The following is a 19597-nucleotide window of genomic DNA, read 5'->3' on the forward strand; positions in this document are numbered from 1 at the left end:
TGTCCCCAAGATGTTTCCATAGAATCATAGAATTCCTGCAGCGCAGGAGGAGGCCACTCGGGCCATTAAGTCTGCACCGTCTCTCTGATAGAGTATCTTACCCAGGCCCTCCTCCTATCCCCGTGACGTGCAGATTGTTGGCTGACTATTTTGTGATACGATGCATCAATATGCCTGTGCAAGTTGTACGGAGCCGTGTTTCTGGGTGTTTCTCATCGCTGCCTTGTCTCTAATCGAGTGATTTTACTGTCTCTATTGCTTTGACATCAGTACAATTACCAAAGCACTGCAAACAGCACTCTCCGAGTCACACTGCTCCAAGGTATACTTAAACACTTTCTGAATTGGCATGCAAAGTTATTCTGACATTAGGAACTTACTAGGCTTTATATTTGAACTTTACTCTTAGAAACTACATAATCACTTGAACACACAAAGGTGAATTATTCCCTATCAAAAATAAGCCACCTCAGCTGTCTGGGGATGTACTAAAATCTAAAGATTGTTAAATAAATGTTTCTTAACAGTCGCACCAGTGCAAACCTACAAAAGTCTGAGGTCACGTACCAACCAACTCAAGAACAGCTTCTTCCCTGCTTTTGAATGGACCTACCTTGCATTAAGTTGATCTTTCTCTACATCCTAGCTATGACTGTAACACTACATTCTGCACTCTCTCCTTTCCTTCTCTATGAACGGTATGCTCTGTCTGTATAGCACGCAAGAAACAATACTTTGCACTGTATACTAATACGTATGACAATAAGTCAAATCAAATCAAACCTATGCAAAAATTTGTTACTATTAACATTTATATGCATAGCCTGCAGTTGCCAGTGAAAGAGCATATTCTCTCTTAAACTAACCGAATATTTAAATATAAGTGTGGCACTTACTCCTCGTGTTAATTTATATTCAGCCTTTTTTGAGTTCATTTTCTTTTCTTAAGTATTCATATCCCAAACTAAGAAAAGAGAATAAATGAGTGCTCCTGTACATTCTGAACGCATTCACGTTTTTTTTTGAAAAACTCCCTTCCACATTCCTTTGTGCAGATTCACCCAACACAACGGAACGATGAACAGAAATCAGAATCGAATCTGTTACCATGGCAGCATAGGCCAGATTCCACCAATAAAAGAAGCCATTCCAGCGAGGGGGCAGCTGAAAAGGAGCTGTGCCCTACATAAGTGTCCAGTGATCCATATGTATTCAGCGTGAGGTTTTATTCTCCCTGGACAGCGGGAGAAGCTTCCAATGACAATGTTCCACGGGAAAAGTCTGAGCGAAATGAACTATCTTCTTCCCTTTGCAACTTTGATTTTATTGACTGCCGTCACTGAAGGAGGTAGGAGTGATGTTGCGGAGATATTCCGTTTCAGTTTGGATCATTCTTTTGTTGCTTTGTAGAGGGTTGTACATCAAGCCTTGTTGGTGAAACAGTGTTCAACATAGTCTTTCACTGTTGTATCAGCAAAGATGGGATTTAAATCAATATTTTCTTCTTGGGGCAAGCTCAGAAATATTGATTTGTTTGTTCTGTAAGAATTTCCAAACTTTGAAAGAATGTCTGGAAAGTGGAAGACTGACATTTTTAAAAACCAATTTCTCTCCAAGTTAAGAAAGGTAACACAATGGACAAAATGCTGTTTGAATATTTGATTAAAAAGTTTGCCCACAATTCATTGACAATGATTGGTCGGAGACATTTTAATTTTCACAGGGCTAACGTTTCCAAATATTGTTTGATTCCCTTGAAATGAAAAGCTCCTTCTACATGATCGAGTCTTGTGTTGTGTAAAAGTTATAAATTTATACTTTCCCATATTTCATTTATATTGTGGTGAGAATAGGTATATATTGCTGTGTTGCCCCCAGTAAAGACTGCAAATAGATCTTGGGCTGGACAATTTAACAAGGCAAATTTGTCCTTGTAGTTCAATGTATCCATCTTTTATAATGAAATTGCCAAACAAAGATAGATATAAATGTCCCAGTCATGACGTTTCATCAATATTCTCATGTGGAAACAAAGGAGCTCAATGTTAAATGTCCTTTTCAAACCATGACTGCAGTTCTATATTGATTGCAGGATTTTAAAGCAAAGAAATGTTTTATGGCAATAAAATGGTGCAATGAGTTTCAAAGCGAGGGACCAATGTCTTGTGGCCTAAGGACAATTTGTAGAAATGTACAAAATTGGGTTGTATGATTTTTCAGACATCACTTTCCACTGTTAAAATAAGTATTGGCCCCGAACATTTGAGCGAATCACAATTTTCCGGTGTAAATCGATGACTGTATTTGAACATTACTGTAGCCTCAAGTATCCAGTTTCCTAACAAGTTAATGACAGAAGCAGGAACTGTTGCTCAAAGGAAGATAGCAACAGTCCTTCATCTGGCATTATTGTGTTGTGTATACATCTGTTTTGAAATAAATACTAGTGTGAATGGCCTACTTCTCTGTTGTTTGATTCTATGCTCTACACCATCATTGGAGACAGCACATTGGCACAATGGCTAGCACTGTTGCCTCACAGCGCCAGGGACCTGGGTTCAATTCCTGGCTTGGGTCACTGTCTGTGTATGCATGGGTTTCCTCCCGGTGCTCCAGTTTCCTCCCACAGTCCAAAAGATGTGCTGTTTAGGTGCATTGGCCATGCTAAATTCTCCCTCAGTGTAACTGAACAGGAGCCAGAGTGTGGCGACTAGGGGATTTTCACAGTAACTTTTTTTTAATTCATTCGTGGGACATGGGCATCGCTGGCTGGCCAGCATTAATTGCCTAAGACCGCAAGAAACTACAAAGGGTCATGAACGAAGCCTAGTCCATCACGCAAACCAGCCTCCCATCCATTGACTCCGTCTACACTTCCCGCTGCCTCAGTAAAGCAGCCAGCACAATTAAGGACTGTACACATCCCAGACATACTCTCTTCCACCTTCCAATTTCATTGCAGTGTTAATGCAAGCCTACTTGTGACTTAAAACATTGCCACATCAGAATTTGAAACAATATCATGGCATAAAAGGGTTACAATTTTAAGAATGCATGTTGTATCTCAAATGCTCTACCTTTGTACTGTCTTTGACTGCTGATGAAGTGTCTGTTCTTAAATAAAATTATCTTACTTTGGTTCCATTATTCTGTAAAGTACTTTTTCTGTCCACATGTGACTCAAAGAAAGAGATGGGTAGACCTGCCCAAATTTAAGACTGTGTAGCTTACTCTAGAGTTAGCCTCCTTTTGATTATATGTTTTGAACACGTTTCCCATTCATCATACATTGCAAAGATCAGATTCCAGTTATCTCAAAATGTACGCGCTGACTCACAAAACTAATTGTGGCTTGAATAAGAACTGCAAATCATTTGATTTGATTTGATTTATTATTGTCATATGTATTAGTATACAGTGTAAAGTATTGTTTCATGTGCACTGTACAGAAAAAGCATACCGTTCATAGAGAAGGAAAGGGGACAGTGCAGAATGGAATGTTACAGTCATAGCTAGGGTGTAGAGAAAGATCAACTTAGTGTGAGGTAGGTCCATTCAAAAGTCTGACAGCAGCAGGGAGGAAGCTGTTCTTGAGTCAGTTGGTATGTGACCTCAGACTTTTGTGTCATTTTCCCGACGGAAGAAGGTGGCAGAGAGAATGTCCAGGGTGTGTGTGGTATCCTTAATTATGTTGGTTGCTTTTCCGAGGCAGTGGGAAATGTAGACGGAGTCAATGGATGGGAGGCTGGTTTGCGTGATGGACTGGGCTTCATTCAGGACCCTTTGTAGTTTCTTGTGGTCGTGGACAGAGCAGGAGCCATACCAACCTGCGATACAATCAGAAAGAATGGTGCATTTGTAAAAGTTTGTGAGAGTCATAGTGGACATGCCAAATCCAGAAATGCGAGAAGATAGATGGAGGTTAGAAATGGATCAATGTCATGGAAAGGAAGGGAGCGTAAACAATTAAAATGTTGCAGGCTGCTTTCTTTGGAGTTGCAAAGAATGAAAAAGTCTAACGACAAGAAGCATCCATTCAAACATGAGGCATCGTGGAGGCTTTGGAAAGAACTTGACTGGAAAGAAATACCAAATGTGAATTGGTATAAGGATGTGTGCAAGGAGAATTTCCTGGTGCTGATCAAGTCATTGATGAACAGCTGCCACAGACTAACTGGTTACCCATCCCAATTCATCACTACAGGAATCAGATTTGGATTAGGACATGATATAGTAGGTGGAAGAACTCTTGAAGGTAATTTTGTTCTATTATCTGATCTTGTCTTTGGTTGAGATTAATATTTTGGCCCAATATGGTTCTGAACCATCAGAAATGCTGATACCTTAAGATTGTAAATGTAAATGACGTGCAATGAGTGTTGGATAAGATGCATAGTTTTAACATAACACATTAAAAATGAACAAAAAACAAAGGACAATACAGCAAAGGGACAGGCGCTTTGGCCCTCCAAGCCTGCGCCGATCATGATGCCTGCCTAAACTAAAACCATACGCACTTATAGAGTCCGTATCCTTCCATTCCCATCCTATCCATCTTTTCACCTAGTTGCCGCTTAAATGCCGTTATCGTACCTGCTCCCAGCACCTCCCCGGGCAACGCGTTCCAGACATTCACCACCCTCTGTGTGAAAAACTTGCCTCGCACATCTCCTCTAAACTTTTCCCCACGCACCTTAAACCTATGTCCCCTAGTACTTGACTTTTCTACCCTAGGAAAGAGCATCAGACTATCCACTCTGTCCATGCCAAGTATAAGTTTGAACTGCACGTATGATCCCTATCTATAATTCCATTATAATGTAGCGAATTAGAGAAGTCAAACTCGTAGATGAGTTTGCAACTGTAAAGATAAATTCTCAACTTGAGCCAATATCGTTGTTCCTTGTAAATCTTTGAATTGAATTACCTGATGTCAGATTTCACTTTTTCACAGTTTGTTTCATGTTTTCGGTAGGTTCCAGCAAACTATCAGGGAGATTCATTCCCTTGACGGAAAACAGCAGTGCAATCCCTGCACAGGACGGCAACATTAACATGCCAGAAATGTCAAAGGATACAACAGTCTGGGCACCTCCTCTAGCCGAGGAGGAAAGGAACACCAAGGTGGCGAAGGAAAAGGATGATAATGATGATGGTGATGGCGATGAAAGTCATAGCCGTTCTTCCAGTGTGTCTTCCCCAGAGGTGACTCGGTGGAATACATTGAGACGTAAAGTGGCAGTCAGGCGATCACCTTCCTTGGCTAGAAGTGAGTCTGTGGTGTACTGTACACAGGAGAGATTGCTGAAATAGGACATGTGCATGTTGTGTATGTGGCATGTGCCAGTTAAAGAGCTTAATGGACATGAAACAACAGCAGATTATCAAAGCACTGGGGATGCTGGAAATCTGAAACAAAATCAGAAATGCTGGATATACTCAGCAGGTCAGACAGCATCCATGGAGAGAGAAACTGAATTAACAAGGAGAATTTTAACCCCAGAACAGCTGGGTTGAGGTCAAGTGACATGTTCAAATTCCAAAAAAAATCTCAAAAACAATCCCAACCTGTCTACTTCCAAGTTTAATGGGGTTGAGATGGAAAGGACACGGTAACCAACCCCCACTGCCAGGCAATGAGCTGGATATTTAAATATTACAATTGGGCCGGGAACCTCACTTTTAACCCGTTTCACATGGTTCCAACCTGCAGGCCTCAGCAAACATTTAGCTCGAGGGAGACAGAGACAGCTTCAGGTAAATTAGGTGCTCCTACAGCACTGCTATCATTCTTTGACCAGGAGCAGGAGTGGTGCTCTCCAGCCTTTCCCCCAAAGGTTTACCTCTTTCCCTGTAATCACTTCTCCCCAATTAGACCACCCTCTCCCCCATCCCCAATCCATCAATCTCCCCAATTCCGGATTGGATCTGCCAGCCACAGGGTCAAAGATCAGACCTGGGATCAGAAACTACGCTCCCCACCATGCTCCACACCCCCTCCCCCACCCCCCGCCGGACCTGTGTCCCTGGCCTACTCCAAAGTGCCCCCCACCGACAATGCAGTAATCATAGAATCCCTACAGTGCAGAAGGAGGCCATTCAGCCCATCAAGTCTGCACTGACAATAATCCCACCCGGGCCCTACCCCTGTAACCCCACATATTTACCCTACTAATCCCCTTGACACTAAGGGGCAATTTAGCATGGCCAATCGACCTAAGCCGCACATCTTTGGAGTGTGGGAGGAACACAGTAAGAAGTCTCAAAGCACCAGGTTAAAGTCCAACAGGTTTATTTGGTGGCACAAGTCACTAGCTTTCGGAGCGCTGCCCCTTCATCAGGTGAGTGGGAGTTCTGTTCACAAACAGGGCACATAAAGAATTGAACCTGGGTCCCTGGAGACGTGAGGCAGCAGTGCTAACCACTATGCCACCATCCCGCCCCTGCTAACCACTGTGCCAACGTGCCACAAAATAAAGTTACAACGCCGAGAGCTTGCTTAAAGTAACATTTTACATAGGATCAAAGGTTTGAATTTCTGGAATCGGAGACTTGAGTTAAGCAGACCTATAATGTTAGGATTTTAGAGTAGATTTAATGCTTCTGGGGCATCGGGTCCCACTGCACTTTCAGTCCATTATCCTATAGATCAGGAGCATACGGTTCCCCACCAAACCAAGTGTGTCAGTCAGATTGGCTTCATGGCAGGATCTTGTCAAAGAGGAATAATGTCCACAGTGCAGTTCTAAACCTCCGCCATACCCCCTCCCCTTTTACTAAACATATCCCCGACAGTATCGGGGTCAATGAGTCACATTGATGACTCTGTTTCTCTTCCCATCGATGCTGTCTGAGCTGCTGAATATTTCCAGCATTCTCTGCTTTTGATTTACAATACACATGGGCAGATAGTCGACAGAGCGCAAAACAATCTTTAACACTGTTCAGGAGGGGCAGCTGGCTTGACCCACCAATAGATCACCAAGAGTGAAAACCTCAGCACAAGCTTCCAGTATGTAGACTGTAGCTTGCTAACCAGTCTTGGTAAAGGTTTCAGGAGTTGGGGCAACCTTTTATCCCATTCTGGAACCAATTGAAGGCTCTCCTCATTTTCTAGAAGTTTCTGGCCACCCTATTTTATTTATTAGTTTCATAAGTAGATTTACATTAACACTGCAATGCAGTTACTGTGAAAATCCCCTGGTTGCCACACTCCGGCGTCTGTTCGGGTACACCGAGGGAGAATTTAGCATGGCCAATGCACCTAACCAACATGTCTTTCAGACTGTGGGGGAAAACTGGAGCACCCGGAGGAAACCCACGCAGACACGGGGAGAACGTGCAAACACCGCACAGACAGCGACCCAAGCCGGGAATTGAACCCATGTCGCTGGTGTTGTCAGGCAGCAATGCTAACCACTGCGCCACCATGCCACCCATATTAAGCATACATGTAGGCATGTCTATTACCAAGTATCCTACTCCAGCTCAAATCCACAATTGTGAGTTTACATCAGAATAATAAAATTATAATTAATGTCATTATAACCACTGAATAAAGTAACGATTATAACCCTTTGTTGGTTTAGTTCTTTCCAAATATCAACAGATTTGTTGCATACAGAAATTCTTCCTACAATATGGACCGAATGGCCTCCTTCTGCACTGTAGGGATTCTATGATTCTATAACGTGCATTTACTAAGTTGCGGATCTTAGTTTGACTAGTGGTAAGCTGCTGAGAGTGGAAGGAAGGAGATCCTATCTGCATACAGACTGAGTGGAAAAGTCCCCACACCAGGGGACGCAGTGACGGAGTGGTAGCAATCCAGAGACCCAGTGTAATGCTCGGGAGACCCAGGTTCGAATCCCACCACAGCAGATGATGAAATTTGAATTCAATAAATAATAAGCTGGAATTAAAAGTCCAATGATGATAATGAAACCATTGTTGATTGTCATAAGAACCCATCTGACTCACTAAAGTCTGCCGTCCTTACGTAGTCTGGCCTACATGTGACTCCAGACCCACAGCAAGGTGGTTGACTCTTAAATGACCTCAGGGATGGGTAATAAACGCTGGCCCAGCCAGCGACGCCCACATGCTATGAAGGAATTAAAAAAACTTAGGAAAACGTGACCAACAAGAAGAGAAGGGAATACTGCTTCCACCAGATCATATTTGAGGCTCAAAGGGGTTAATTGGAAATTGCTGATGCAGGTAAGTAATACAATGTCGGTTTTTCAAACTGCTACGCAGTGATATACTGATTGAAAAACTGCAGTGTGAGCAGAAAGGTAATGAGAAGCAAATCTCCTGAAAGTCAGTTCAAATCCTCCTATTTTGCATCTCAAAAGTTAAGTGGGTTTATATTGCTCTTTTCTTGCAGCTTATTAAGCATTTATGATGCCAAGTGTACGGCAATTGATCACAATGGAAATCCCAATCGTCATGTTGCTTGATGTAAATGGCATTTCTCAGCTAAATGTGGGCTGATGTGGAATCAGTTCTCAACGCAAATGAGCTCGGAGCTATTCAAGTCTGTAGTGTGTGTCTGTAAGGCTTTCCTTGGATATTCAAATGAGCATAACGTTCAACCCTCAATGTGGCAGTACCAGTACAAATGAGCCAGATTTTCTGACATAGTTCAAAAGCTAAAAGATGCTGCCAGAAAGTGCTGGAAAAGCCAAACTACTCACTAACTATTTGAATTCCTGGGTGCTCAGACTTACATAGTTTCAAACATATTTCTTCTAATCAATGAATAGTTTACCAGCCATCTCCAAACAGGGTTTAAGCCCTGCACCAATAGCAATGTATTATCCACTCACTCACTTGTTGTCTGGAAGCAGCAGGCATTATTTCCCCTGACACCTTGGAATTATACCGCTTCACCCTGCCTGTCGATGGCCGGGGCGAGCTGGTAAAATTGCGCTTGAGACGAGAAACCAGGATCACGCCCAATTTCTCAGTTCTAGCGATTTTGCGAGAGCAGAATTTCCAGCGAGGTCAGTCTCCCGCCAGAAATGGGCGAGAGGCTGAGTAACTTATTTAAATTTATTATAATTTTCATTGCAATGTCTTTAGTGAACCCGGTGCTGAGTCCGGTCTCGCTTGCCTTCATGGCCTCGCCGAGAGAGGTTCTCTCTGGCGAGGAAAACACCTGCTCCCCATGAAAGGGGGAATAGTCAAGTTGCCCTCATTAATAGAACCGGAGGCCATTGAGGCCCCGTGGGGAGGCCAGGGGCAAGGGGGAAGGGGGGGGGGCTGCTGTCGCTCTCCAGACAATCGGATTGTGGAGTGGGGAGGGCCCGCTGCCGCTCTGCAGCTCCAATTGGTCGGGAGGGAGAGGGGGGTTTGATTGGTCTGGTTGGCGGGGGACAGGTGGAAGGGGCTGCACTTCCAGGTGGTGTGAGGCTTGCGATCAGCTGTGGGCCCCCACAATTGCAAGTGTGGGGGGGGGAGTTTTTTCAGGCTGCCTGAAACAGCAGGGGCCTGACAGCTCTCTCTGTCTCTCTGTCAGACCCCTGTGTTGAAATTGCACATGTGCAATAGCTCCCTCTACAGGCTGGCTGGTGAATCAAGCCCAACTGCAGCAGCTAGAAATGGTGTAGCCCATATTTTCAACGTCTAAGTCCATAAGATTAGGAGTGAAAACTCACCCAAAAAACGGATCAGGAACTCTCCCATTTTCATGCTAGCTGGACACTTAGAATCATTCTTGTAAAATTCCACCCCTTGTGTGTTCTACTGAATATTAACACCAAGAATCCTCTGGTCAGGCGGAGCATAGGAAACTAATCTGGATTTCCATCTTTGACTAATCGCTGTTTATGTTCCCAATCCATTTTCCACATTAATCATGGAATTCTGATTTCAAATATAAATACAATTTCCTCACCAAGACACAATGTGCCTTGGATGAGATTACTTGATTGCTACTTTTTTTATCAACAATTTCATGCTTCTAAATTGCATCTGCTGGGAACATAGAACATAGAACATAGAACAGTACAGCACAGAACAGGCCCTTCGGCCCACGATGTTGTGCCGAGCTTTATCTGAAACCAAGATCAAGCTATCCCACTCCCTATCATCCTGGTGTGCTCCATGTGCCTATCCAATAACCGCTTAAATGTTTCTAAAGTGTCTGACTCCACTATCACTGCAGGCAGTCCATTCCACACCCCAACCACTCTCTGCATAAAGAACCTACCTCTGATATCCGTCCTGTATCTCCCACCACGAACCCTATAGTTATGCCCCCTTGTAATAGCTCCATCCACCCGAGGAAATAGTCTTTGAACGTTCACTCTATCTATCCCCTTCATCATTTTATACACCTCTATTAAGTCTCCCCTCAGCCTCCTCCGCTCCAGAGAGAACAGCCCTAGCTCCCTCAACCTTTCCTCATATGACCTACCCTCCAAACCAGGCAGCATCCTGGTAAATCTCCTCTGCACTCTTTCCAGCGCTTCCACATCCTTCTTATAGTGAGGTGACCAAAAGTTTGAAATTCCCAAAAAACTTCTATTGAAGAGTTGTAAAAGCCATGAGGAGAATGTCTTTTGATTTGATTTGACCCTGAACCAATTTCCATGTGAAAAGTCAATAGGGTGGATTTTATGAACTTATACTCCTGGTGAGTAGTTTAATGGATAGATCAGCTAGATAGTCAATATCTTTTCCTAAAGGTAGGGGAGTCTAAAGCTAGAGGGTTTACGTTTAAGGTGAGAAGGGAGAGATACAAAAGGGTCCAGGGGGGCAATCTTTTCGCACAGAGGATGGTGAGTGTCTGGAATGGGCTGCCAGAAGTAATAGCAGAGGCGAGTACAATTTTGTCTTTTAAAAAGCATTTAGACAGTTACATGAGTAAGCTGGGTATAAAGGGATATGGGCCAAACGCGGGCAACTGGGACTAGCTTAGTGGTTATCAAAAAGAGCCAGCATGGAGAAGTTGGGACAAAGGGCCTGTTTCCATGCTGTAAACCTCTATGACTCTATAAAAATGCAGTGGGATCCTTCCGTGCATAAGAAGCATTAAACCTTTTTAACTCTGGAGGTTTGCTTAAATCAAGGCTTCTATTCCAGAAGTCCATGCATTTGACCCTATGTGAAATGTAACTAACTTTTACAAGGTTCTCTATATTTTAACATTAGTGTACCTTTAAGAAAGGTTTTTTAAAAATCACGATCTCTAGAGTTCTCTCAGTTTCAGTGTTTCTCATTGCTGCTGAGCTGTTTACCAGATGTCCTATTGCTACATCAATAGCTTAAATGGGGTCTGCTTATTTTAACTCTGGATTGCTTTATGATCCTGCATTGTTAGGAGGACAGTCATGTGTTTTTGGACAGTTTTTCTTTCCTTTTCAGTGAGTTTAAGGTTTCATTCTCTGTTTGGTGCAGCTAGAGTTAAATTTTAGAAGCTAAAAAGAAGTGTTTTCCTTCTCTCCCTGTTGTTTTGGAAATTGTGTTGGTTATCTGAAAGAAAGATCTTACCTTCCTGCAGTTAAGATTCTAGAATTGGTAGCTTGACCAGCGGGTCTGGTCAACCTGGGGTTCTGAGAAGCTGTTTTGACTTCAACTTGTTCTGAATGAATCCAGAGGACTGCAGATTTCAACCAAAGGACTCAACTACTGTGAAAATCCCCTGGCCGCCACACTCCGGCGCCTATTCGGGTACACTGAGGGAGAATTTAGCATGGACAATGCACCTAACCAGCTCATCTTTCGGACTGTGGGAGGAAACCGGAGCACCCGGAGGAAACCCATGGGGAGAATGTGCAGACTTCACGTAAACAATAATCTAAGCCAGGAATCGAACCCGGGTCCCTGGTGCTGTGAGGCCACTGTGCCGCCCTCAGTGGCAAATAAAATAAATCTAAAGTTATCCGACTAATTGTGTGTTGTCCACACACAACTATTCTAATGGGGAAATGCATTTAGTGAGTGGGTCCCTCATTATTCAAGAACTAAATGAAATACCGTGATGATAAAATCACATTTGCAGAGTATGTTAGCCTTTTAAAAAAGGATTTACTTTTTCCTTTGCTGTTCTTCCCTTCATAGCTCTGAAATTGGATCTAAATGATGATAACTCCATTGCGATGATCAATCATTCATCAATCCTTATTGATCACCTCCACGGCCTGCTCTATAATTCCAACTCCAGCGATGTGATGCTGAAAGTCTACACGGGTAACTCGGATGAAGTCAAAGTGTTCCAAACTCATCACCTCCTCCTCATCCTGCAGAGTGATGTCTTTGAGGACCTCTTGCTGAATCAGAGTGTTACTACACTCATTCTGAGGGAGACAGCTGAATGTGCTGCCCTTTTTGAGAAGTTGCTCAGGTAAGTAGCTGTAACTGAGGTTGTTGCATTGAAATCTGGCCAGAATGAGCAAATATTTCATCCGCTGTGAATTTTCGAAGGGACTTTGGACTCATCGGAACTAACTGCATTACCCATTCAAACCTAGGGGCCCATAAATAAGGTGACGCAGTGTCTATATTTTGGGTGCTAGTTGGCTGGTTAAGCTGCAATATGACAGGTCGCAAGCTTGCAGGCATCTCTGAGCTGGAAATACACCACTCACCACATCATGTCCAGTGGCGATATTGGAAGTGAAGAGTTATTGATGTAAGTAAGGGTCTGGCAGTACTTTCAGGGTTTGTTATAGACATTTGAACAAAACCCTAGTCTCCATTCACCATGTGCTGAACTCACATGGAACAACGCGTCACCAACCGACAGGAAGACCACCCCCCCCCCCCTCCCCCCAACAGCTGAAAGGAGCCTAGAGGAACAGGAATGTTCCCCTGACACCACAATAAATGTTTGCTTTCCCTTCCTCATTACTGATTCCTGCCTCCCATCCACACTGACCTCACCTGGCCCGCACCACTATAGTTGTTGATGCCATTATATTTCATATTATAAGGGTTGGTTTAGCTCAGTTGGCTGAACAGTGGGTTTATGATGCGGAGCGAGGGCAACAGTGCGGGTTCAACTCCTGCATTGGCTGAGGTTATTCATGAAGGTCCCACCTTCTCAACCATGCCTGAGGTGTGGTGATCCTCTGGTTAAATCACCACCAGTTAGCTCTCCCCCTCAGCAGCCTATGGTCACCTGGGACTATGGCAAGTTTCATTCATTTCATATTATCCAAGGCACCTCCTCAATCAACCATTAACAGCTTCATGATGTAAAAGCTTCATCAAATGTATCAGTAAATGGAGCACAAATGGGAATTGGAACAATTTTCCATATGATAATTCTCAGAAACTACAAATGAAAGCTTCTGCACTTTATGGGGGGAGGGGGAGTATTTTCCATCCCCGTTTTCAGTGGGCAGGAATGGCAGCGAGGGTGGAGGATTGAGGGGGTGTCCCAAAACAGCTTCCACACCTGCACAATTCCCCTGCTGAATTGTCCCCACCTCCCCGACAATGATGTAATGGGGTTCCCAGCCATGAAAGATTACTATGGATTAATATATACTGAGCGGACCTCCCCATGCGGCATCGCGTCAGCAAGGTTTACAACAGGTTTTGTAAAATGGCAACCTGGCAAACAGTCTCCACTGGGGATGCACAGGTAGACCATGAAGAGAGGGTTGTGGCCCCCTGGTACTGCCCAGTCACTTGCCCCCCTCTCCCCACCCCTCCGCAGGGGCAGTGCCAGGAGTTAGTGTCAGGGGATAATGTCTGGGAACTGCCAGGGGATGACAGGAGCAGTGTCCCTGCAAGGGGGTAATGCAAGGGGCTAGTGCCTGGGGGCAACACCTTTGGCTTCCAGGAGGTAGTGCCAGGGCAGGTTTTCATTGGGGAGGTCAATGGGGAAGGGTTCTGGTGGGTCTCATGTCCATGAGGGGTTCCCTGTGTCCATGGGTGGAGTGCCCTGTGTCCATGTCCACCTCCCATGTGTTTGGGAGGGGGTGTCCATGTCCCTTCAAAAAAGGGAGCTTCAATCTTTTGAAGGCTGACGTTGCTAGAAGGACAGGTTTATTTAGAGCCTGCCTCACCGGCATGATGCCACGGGGCCGCCTCCAGTTTGCTTTCAATCTAGTGTCAAAAAATATGGGCCGGGACTTTACAGCCTCGCTCGTCCCGAAACCTGAAAATCCCGCCCAAGGTTCCCATGCTCCGCTCCTTGCCCACTCCAATTCCCATGGTGGGTGGGCCGGTAAAATTCCGGCTGTGGTGTGAAAATCAGCAGTGCGGCCAGAGGACTACACACTGCTTTTCCCAACTGAGTTAACACTTAGTCAAAAAATGGAAAATTCAGCTCTGTATCAGCAATGGAGGCATTTAGGATGAGCCCAGCGAGTTATTTTGGGAGCAGCATTCTGGCCGACACTTTGAGTCTTTAGTGTCTGTCACACTGATGTAGAGCTAAACTTTGCAGATATAAACATTTCCAGCATGTACTCCATGCGTGGATAAATCACGAAGAGGATGCAGACTACTGAAAATATTCATCCAAACATGATCATTTTTTATTTCCCAAACTGGATTGATATGAATTACATGAAAGAAAAAACAGAAGCGGCAAAATACTGTTGTTCTCCAAGTAACAATGCTATTTGTAAAGTAAAAAGTAAAGTAACATTTATTTATTAGTCACAAGCGAGGCTTACATCAACACTGTAATGAAGTTACTGTGAAATTCCCCTAGTCGCCACACTCCGGGTCGGGTCAATGCACCTGACCATTTGAGGCACTACAGTTTAGTGGAAATAAACAAAATGCAAAACATGTAACAGGAAAACTTTGCTTTGTTTTCCAGATACTTGTACTGTGGCGAAATCACCCTTCTTCTGAATCAAGTTGTTCCTCTGCATAAGTTAGCCAGCAAGTACCATGTTAGTGCCCTAGAGCAAGGCATTATTGAGTACATGAGCCAACAACTCGCCCGTGCATCTCCCCAAGGTTACGTGGTCAGCTGGTACCACTACTCACTCAGAATTGGAGAGCAAACTCTGCAGGAAAGATGCAAGCAGTTTCTGGCTTGGAACATGTCCACCGTCATCCACAGCCAAGAGTGGCAAACCATTAGTGACGACTTGATGATCTCTTTGCTTCAACGCTCCGATCTGGTGGTGGAAAACGAACTGGAGATTTACTACGGAGTGGAGGAGTGGATAAAGAGAAATCAGCCTGACATCATGATAGCAGAGACCGTTCTCAAATTGATTCGTTACACCATGATCAGCCCCCAACACCTGTTCCACATTCAGAAGACGTCTTCCGTCATGAACGAACATTACAATTCGGTCCACAACCTGTTTTTCCTTGCTTTCCAGTTTCATTCTACGACCCCTCCGGTGTTTGCCAAATATTTTGATGTCAATTGTAGCCTATTCATACCGAGAAATTATTTGTCTAGTTCCTGGGGTTCCCCGTGGGTGATCAATAATCCAGCTCGAGATGATCGCAGCACCAGCTTCCAAACTCAACTCGCTCCGAGTAATTACGATGCCAACAAAAAGGTGACCTGGAATGTGCTCTTTTCACCAAGATGGCTGCCCATCAGCGTGAGGCCATCTTACTCTTATTCAGGCCACAGGGCAGTCCAGGCCTTCAACCCTGAAGATAGCAGGCCAAGGATAATAATCACTCCAGCTACCAACAGTGTCAGCTTTGCAGGAGTCAACTTTCAGAAAACGATCCTAGTGCGTGTGAAGCAGGACGGCAGGTCATACGTGAAACACGTGTATGATTTCCATCAGAGTACAGAGGAAACGGGTGACTTCCTCCTCAAGGCTGATCTCCAGAAGCCTTCCTCAGAGTACCTGATTGATAACTCCCTTTATCTTCACATCATCATTAAACCAATTTACCAATCATTGATCAAAGCAATTAAATGATCCTCTTCTGTGGAAGAGGCGTGTCTAAAACAACTTCAAGTAAATAATGGCTAGTGCATGTAACAGAATATAAAGCTGTCCTTTTAAAAAAAAATCACTTGGTTCCTGAAATTTGTCAAGATTTGTCCCACGGTCATTACTGACATTCCAAAAATCCCAGGACGGTACGATGGCACGGTGGTTAGCACTGCTGCCTCACAGCAACAGGGACCCGGGTTCAATTCTAGCCTCGGGTCACTATCTGTGTGGAGTCTGCGTGGGTTTCCTCCGGGAATTCCAGTTTCCTCCTACAGTCCAAAGATGTGTGGGTTGGGTTGATTGACCATGATAAATTGCCCCTTAGTGTCAGGGTGATTAACAGGGTAAATACGTGGGGTTACGGGGATAGGGCCTGGGTGGGAATATTGTCGGTGCAGGCTTGATGGGCCAAATGGCTTCCTTCTGCACTGTAGGGTTTCTACGATCTGATTGATACATAATCCTTCCAACCCATGTCTTTCAGCAACTTAGCATCTGTCAGTAATCAGACTTGGACTAGATATTTTGCTACATAGAAAATAAGAGATCGAAGAAATCATTAACAAAAGAAATCTGTAGTTGAGATACCTCAGTGAATTATTGTTATTATCTGAATAATAAATCACATCTATTCCACTCACCTTTATAACTTACTGGGAGGTTTAGAAAGAAAACTCAAGGCCATTTATGGCTTTCTATGAATTTTTTTGACTTAAGCTCCCATAGATTACATAATTCTCCACCTACTTCCGTCAACTGAGGTACAATGCCTGAAGTGAAATAACAAATAGTAATGTCAACTAACTGAAATGTGTTGCAGAGGCAAAACCCTAATGAGAGCTTTCTGCTTTTAATGGCAATAAGATTGAGAAAACAGCTCAACATTTTCTAACATATGAGAATATTTAGCATGTTGCTACTATAGTGTTCATTTTAGCACCTGGCTTGGCTAATAACTTAACAGTTGCCTGTGTATTAAACAATATGTGGTCTATTTATGGTCTATTTTGCCTAAACTCAGTCTGAACGAATGGGGGACACACTTGTACAGTAGCTGTGTTCGGGGTAATTTTTAAGGACAGTTTCTTCAAGCCCTGCACTTAAGGTTCAAAATGCAAGAAAGCGTGAGACCATCAAGGCAATAATTGTTCATATCGGTGACACTTTGCAAACTCACTTTAAAATTAGAAACATAGAAACTAGACGCAGGAATAGGCCATTCGGCCCTTCGGGCCTGCTCCGCCATTCATATTGATCATGGCTGATCATCGAATTCAATATCCTGATCCTCCCCTTCCTCTCATATCCCTTGATCCCTTTAGCCCCAAGAGCTATATCTAATTTATTCTTGAAATCAGACAACATTTTGGCCTCAACCACTTTCTGTGGTAGTGAATTCCACATTTTCACCACTCTCTGGGTGAAGAAATTTCTCCTCACCTCAGTTCTAAAAGGTTTACCCCTTATCCTCAAACTATGACCCCAAGTTCTGGACTCCCCCACCATTGGGAACATTCTTTCTGAATCTACCTTGTCTAATCCTGTTAGAATCTTATAAGTTTCTATGAGATCCCCTCTCATTCTTCTAAACTCCAATGAATATAATCCTAATCGACTTAATCTCTCCTCATATGACAGACCTGTCATCCCAGGAATCAGCCCGGTAAATCTTCGCAATATTCCAGGTGTCGCCTCACCATTGCCCTATACAATTGCAGTAAAACACCTCTATTCCGATACTCAAATCCTCTTGCTATGAAGGCCAACATACAATTTGCCTTCTTTACTGCCTGCTGTACCTGCGTGCTTACTTTTAATGACTGATGCACGAGGGCTCCAAGGTCTCATTGAGTATCCACCTCTCTCAATTTACACCCATTCAAGTAATAATCTGTCTTCCTATTATTGCTACCAAAGTGGATAACCTCACATTTATCCACATTATACTGCATCTGCCATGCACATGCCCACACACTCAGCCTGTCCAAATCACACTGAAGCATCTCTGCATCCTCCTCACAGCTCACCCTATTGCTTAGGATTTTGCAAAACATCCGGTTTGTTGACTTTAAGGGCAGGATTTTATGGCCTCGCTCGTCCCGCAACCATGAAATCCTGCCTGATGTCAATGGACCTTTCCATGGTCTGTCCTTTGCCCGCTCCGATTCCTGTGGCAGGCTGGGCAGTAAACTTCCGGCCTAAGTTTCTGACAATTGTAATTAGGAAGATATAACCAATTATTTTGCTGTGATCCTTCAGGCTTTCTTTAACAAGATATCTCTCATATCAAATGTTGCCTTGCCTTGGTAGAGTTTCAGCCACAGTATCATAGAATTGTTATGGGCAGAAGGAGGCCATTTGGTCCATTGTGTCTGCACCGGCTCTCCAAACGAGCGTCATGACGAGTGCCATTCCCCTGCCTTTTCCCCGTACCCCTGCAGATTGTTTCTATTCAAATAATCATCTAATGCCCTCTTCAATGCCTCGATTGGACCAGCCTCCACCACAATTCCAGGCAGTGCATCCCAGATCCGAACCACTTGTTGTGTGAAGAAGTTTTTTTTCACATCATTTTTGCTTCATTTGCAAATCACTTTAAAACTGCGTCTTTTTGTACTCGATCCTTTTATCAGTGGGGAAAGTTTCTCTATTTCTACTCTGTCCAGCCCCCTCATGATTTTGAACATCTCAATCAAATCTCCTCATAGCCTTCTTCTTTTAAAGGAGAACAGTCCCAATCTCACCAATCCATCCTCATAGCTGAAGATTCTCATCCTTAGAACCATTCCTGTAAATCTCTTCTGTATTCTCTCCAATGTGTTCACACCCTTTCTCTAGTGTGGTACCCAGAACTGTACACAATATTCCAGCTGAGGTCTAACTAATGCCTTGGTTAAGTTCAGCATAACCTCTTTCCTCTTGTACTCTATGTCTCTATTAATAAAGCCCAGAATACAATATGAATTATTAATAGCTCTCTCCACCTGTCCTGCCACATTCAATGACTTATGTACATTTAGACCCAGGAACCTCTACTCCTGCACCCACTTAAGAATTTTACTCCTTATTTTATACTGTCTCTCCATGTTCTTCCGACCAAAATGCATCACCTCGCACTTCTCCACATTGAACTTCATCTGCCACCTATCTGCCCACTCCAGGAACTTGCCTATGTCCTTTTGAAGTTCTATACAGTCCTCTTCACATTTTACAATACTTCCAAGTTTTGCGCCACCCATAAACTTTGAAATTGTCCACTGCACATCAAGATCTAAATGATTAATATATATCAAGAAAAGTAATTGTCCCAATACTGACCCCTGGGGAACACCATGACAAACCTTCCTCCAGCCTGAAAAATATTCGTCGACCGTTGCTCTCTGCTTCCTATTATTCAGCTAATTTTGAATACACGTTGCTACTGTCCCTTTTATTCCATGAGTTTTTAACTTTTCTCACAAGTCTGTTGTTGACACAGTATCGAATGCCTTCTGGAAGTCCATGTACACTATATCAACAGCATTACTCTCATTTACCCTGTTACCACTGGAAAAATATCCCGCAAGGTAGTTAAACACAATTTCCCCTTTAGAAAGCCATGCTGGATCTTCCTAATCAACCCACATTTTCCCATGTGACTACTAATTCTATCCTAAATAATTGTTTCTAGAAGCTTGGCCTCTACTGAAGTTAAAACTGACTGGTCTGTA

The 19597-nt window shown here is 43.7% G+C and overlaps 1 protein-coding gene across 1 annotated transcript; it reads left to right on the forward strand.

Moving 5' to 3' along the window:
- Positions 1 to 1263: 1263 nt before the first annotated feature.
- On the forward strand, positions 1264 to 15869 carry btbd17a (BTB (POZ) domain containing 17a). The gene is made up of 4 exons (XM_078226001.1): positions 1264 to 1348; positions 4976 to 5269; positions 12070 to 12352; positions 14789 to 15869. The coding sequence occupies exons 1-4, from the start codon at positions 1264 to 1266 to the stop codon at positions 15867 to 15869; spliced, it is 1743 nt and encodes a 580-aa protein (XP_078082127.1).
- Positions 15870 to 19597: the final 3728 nt, after the last annotated feature.

This window comes from Mustelus asterias, chromosome 12 (assembly GCF_964213995.1).
Source record: "Mustelus asterias chromosome 12, sMusAst1.hap1.1, whole genome shotgun sequence".
Taxonomy (NCBI): Eukaryota; Metazoa; Chordata; class Chondrichthyes; order Carcharhiniformes; family Triakidae; genus Mustelus; species Mustelus asterias.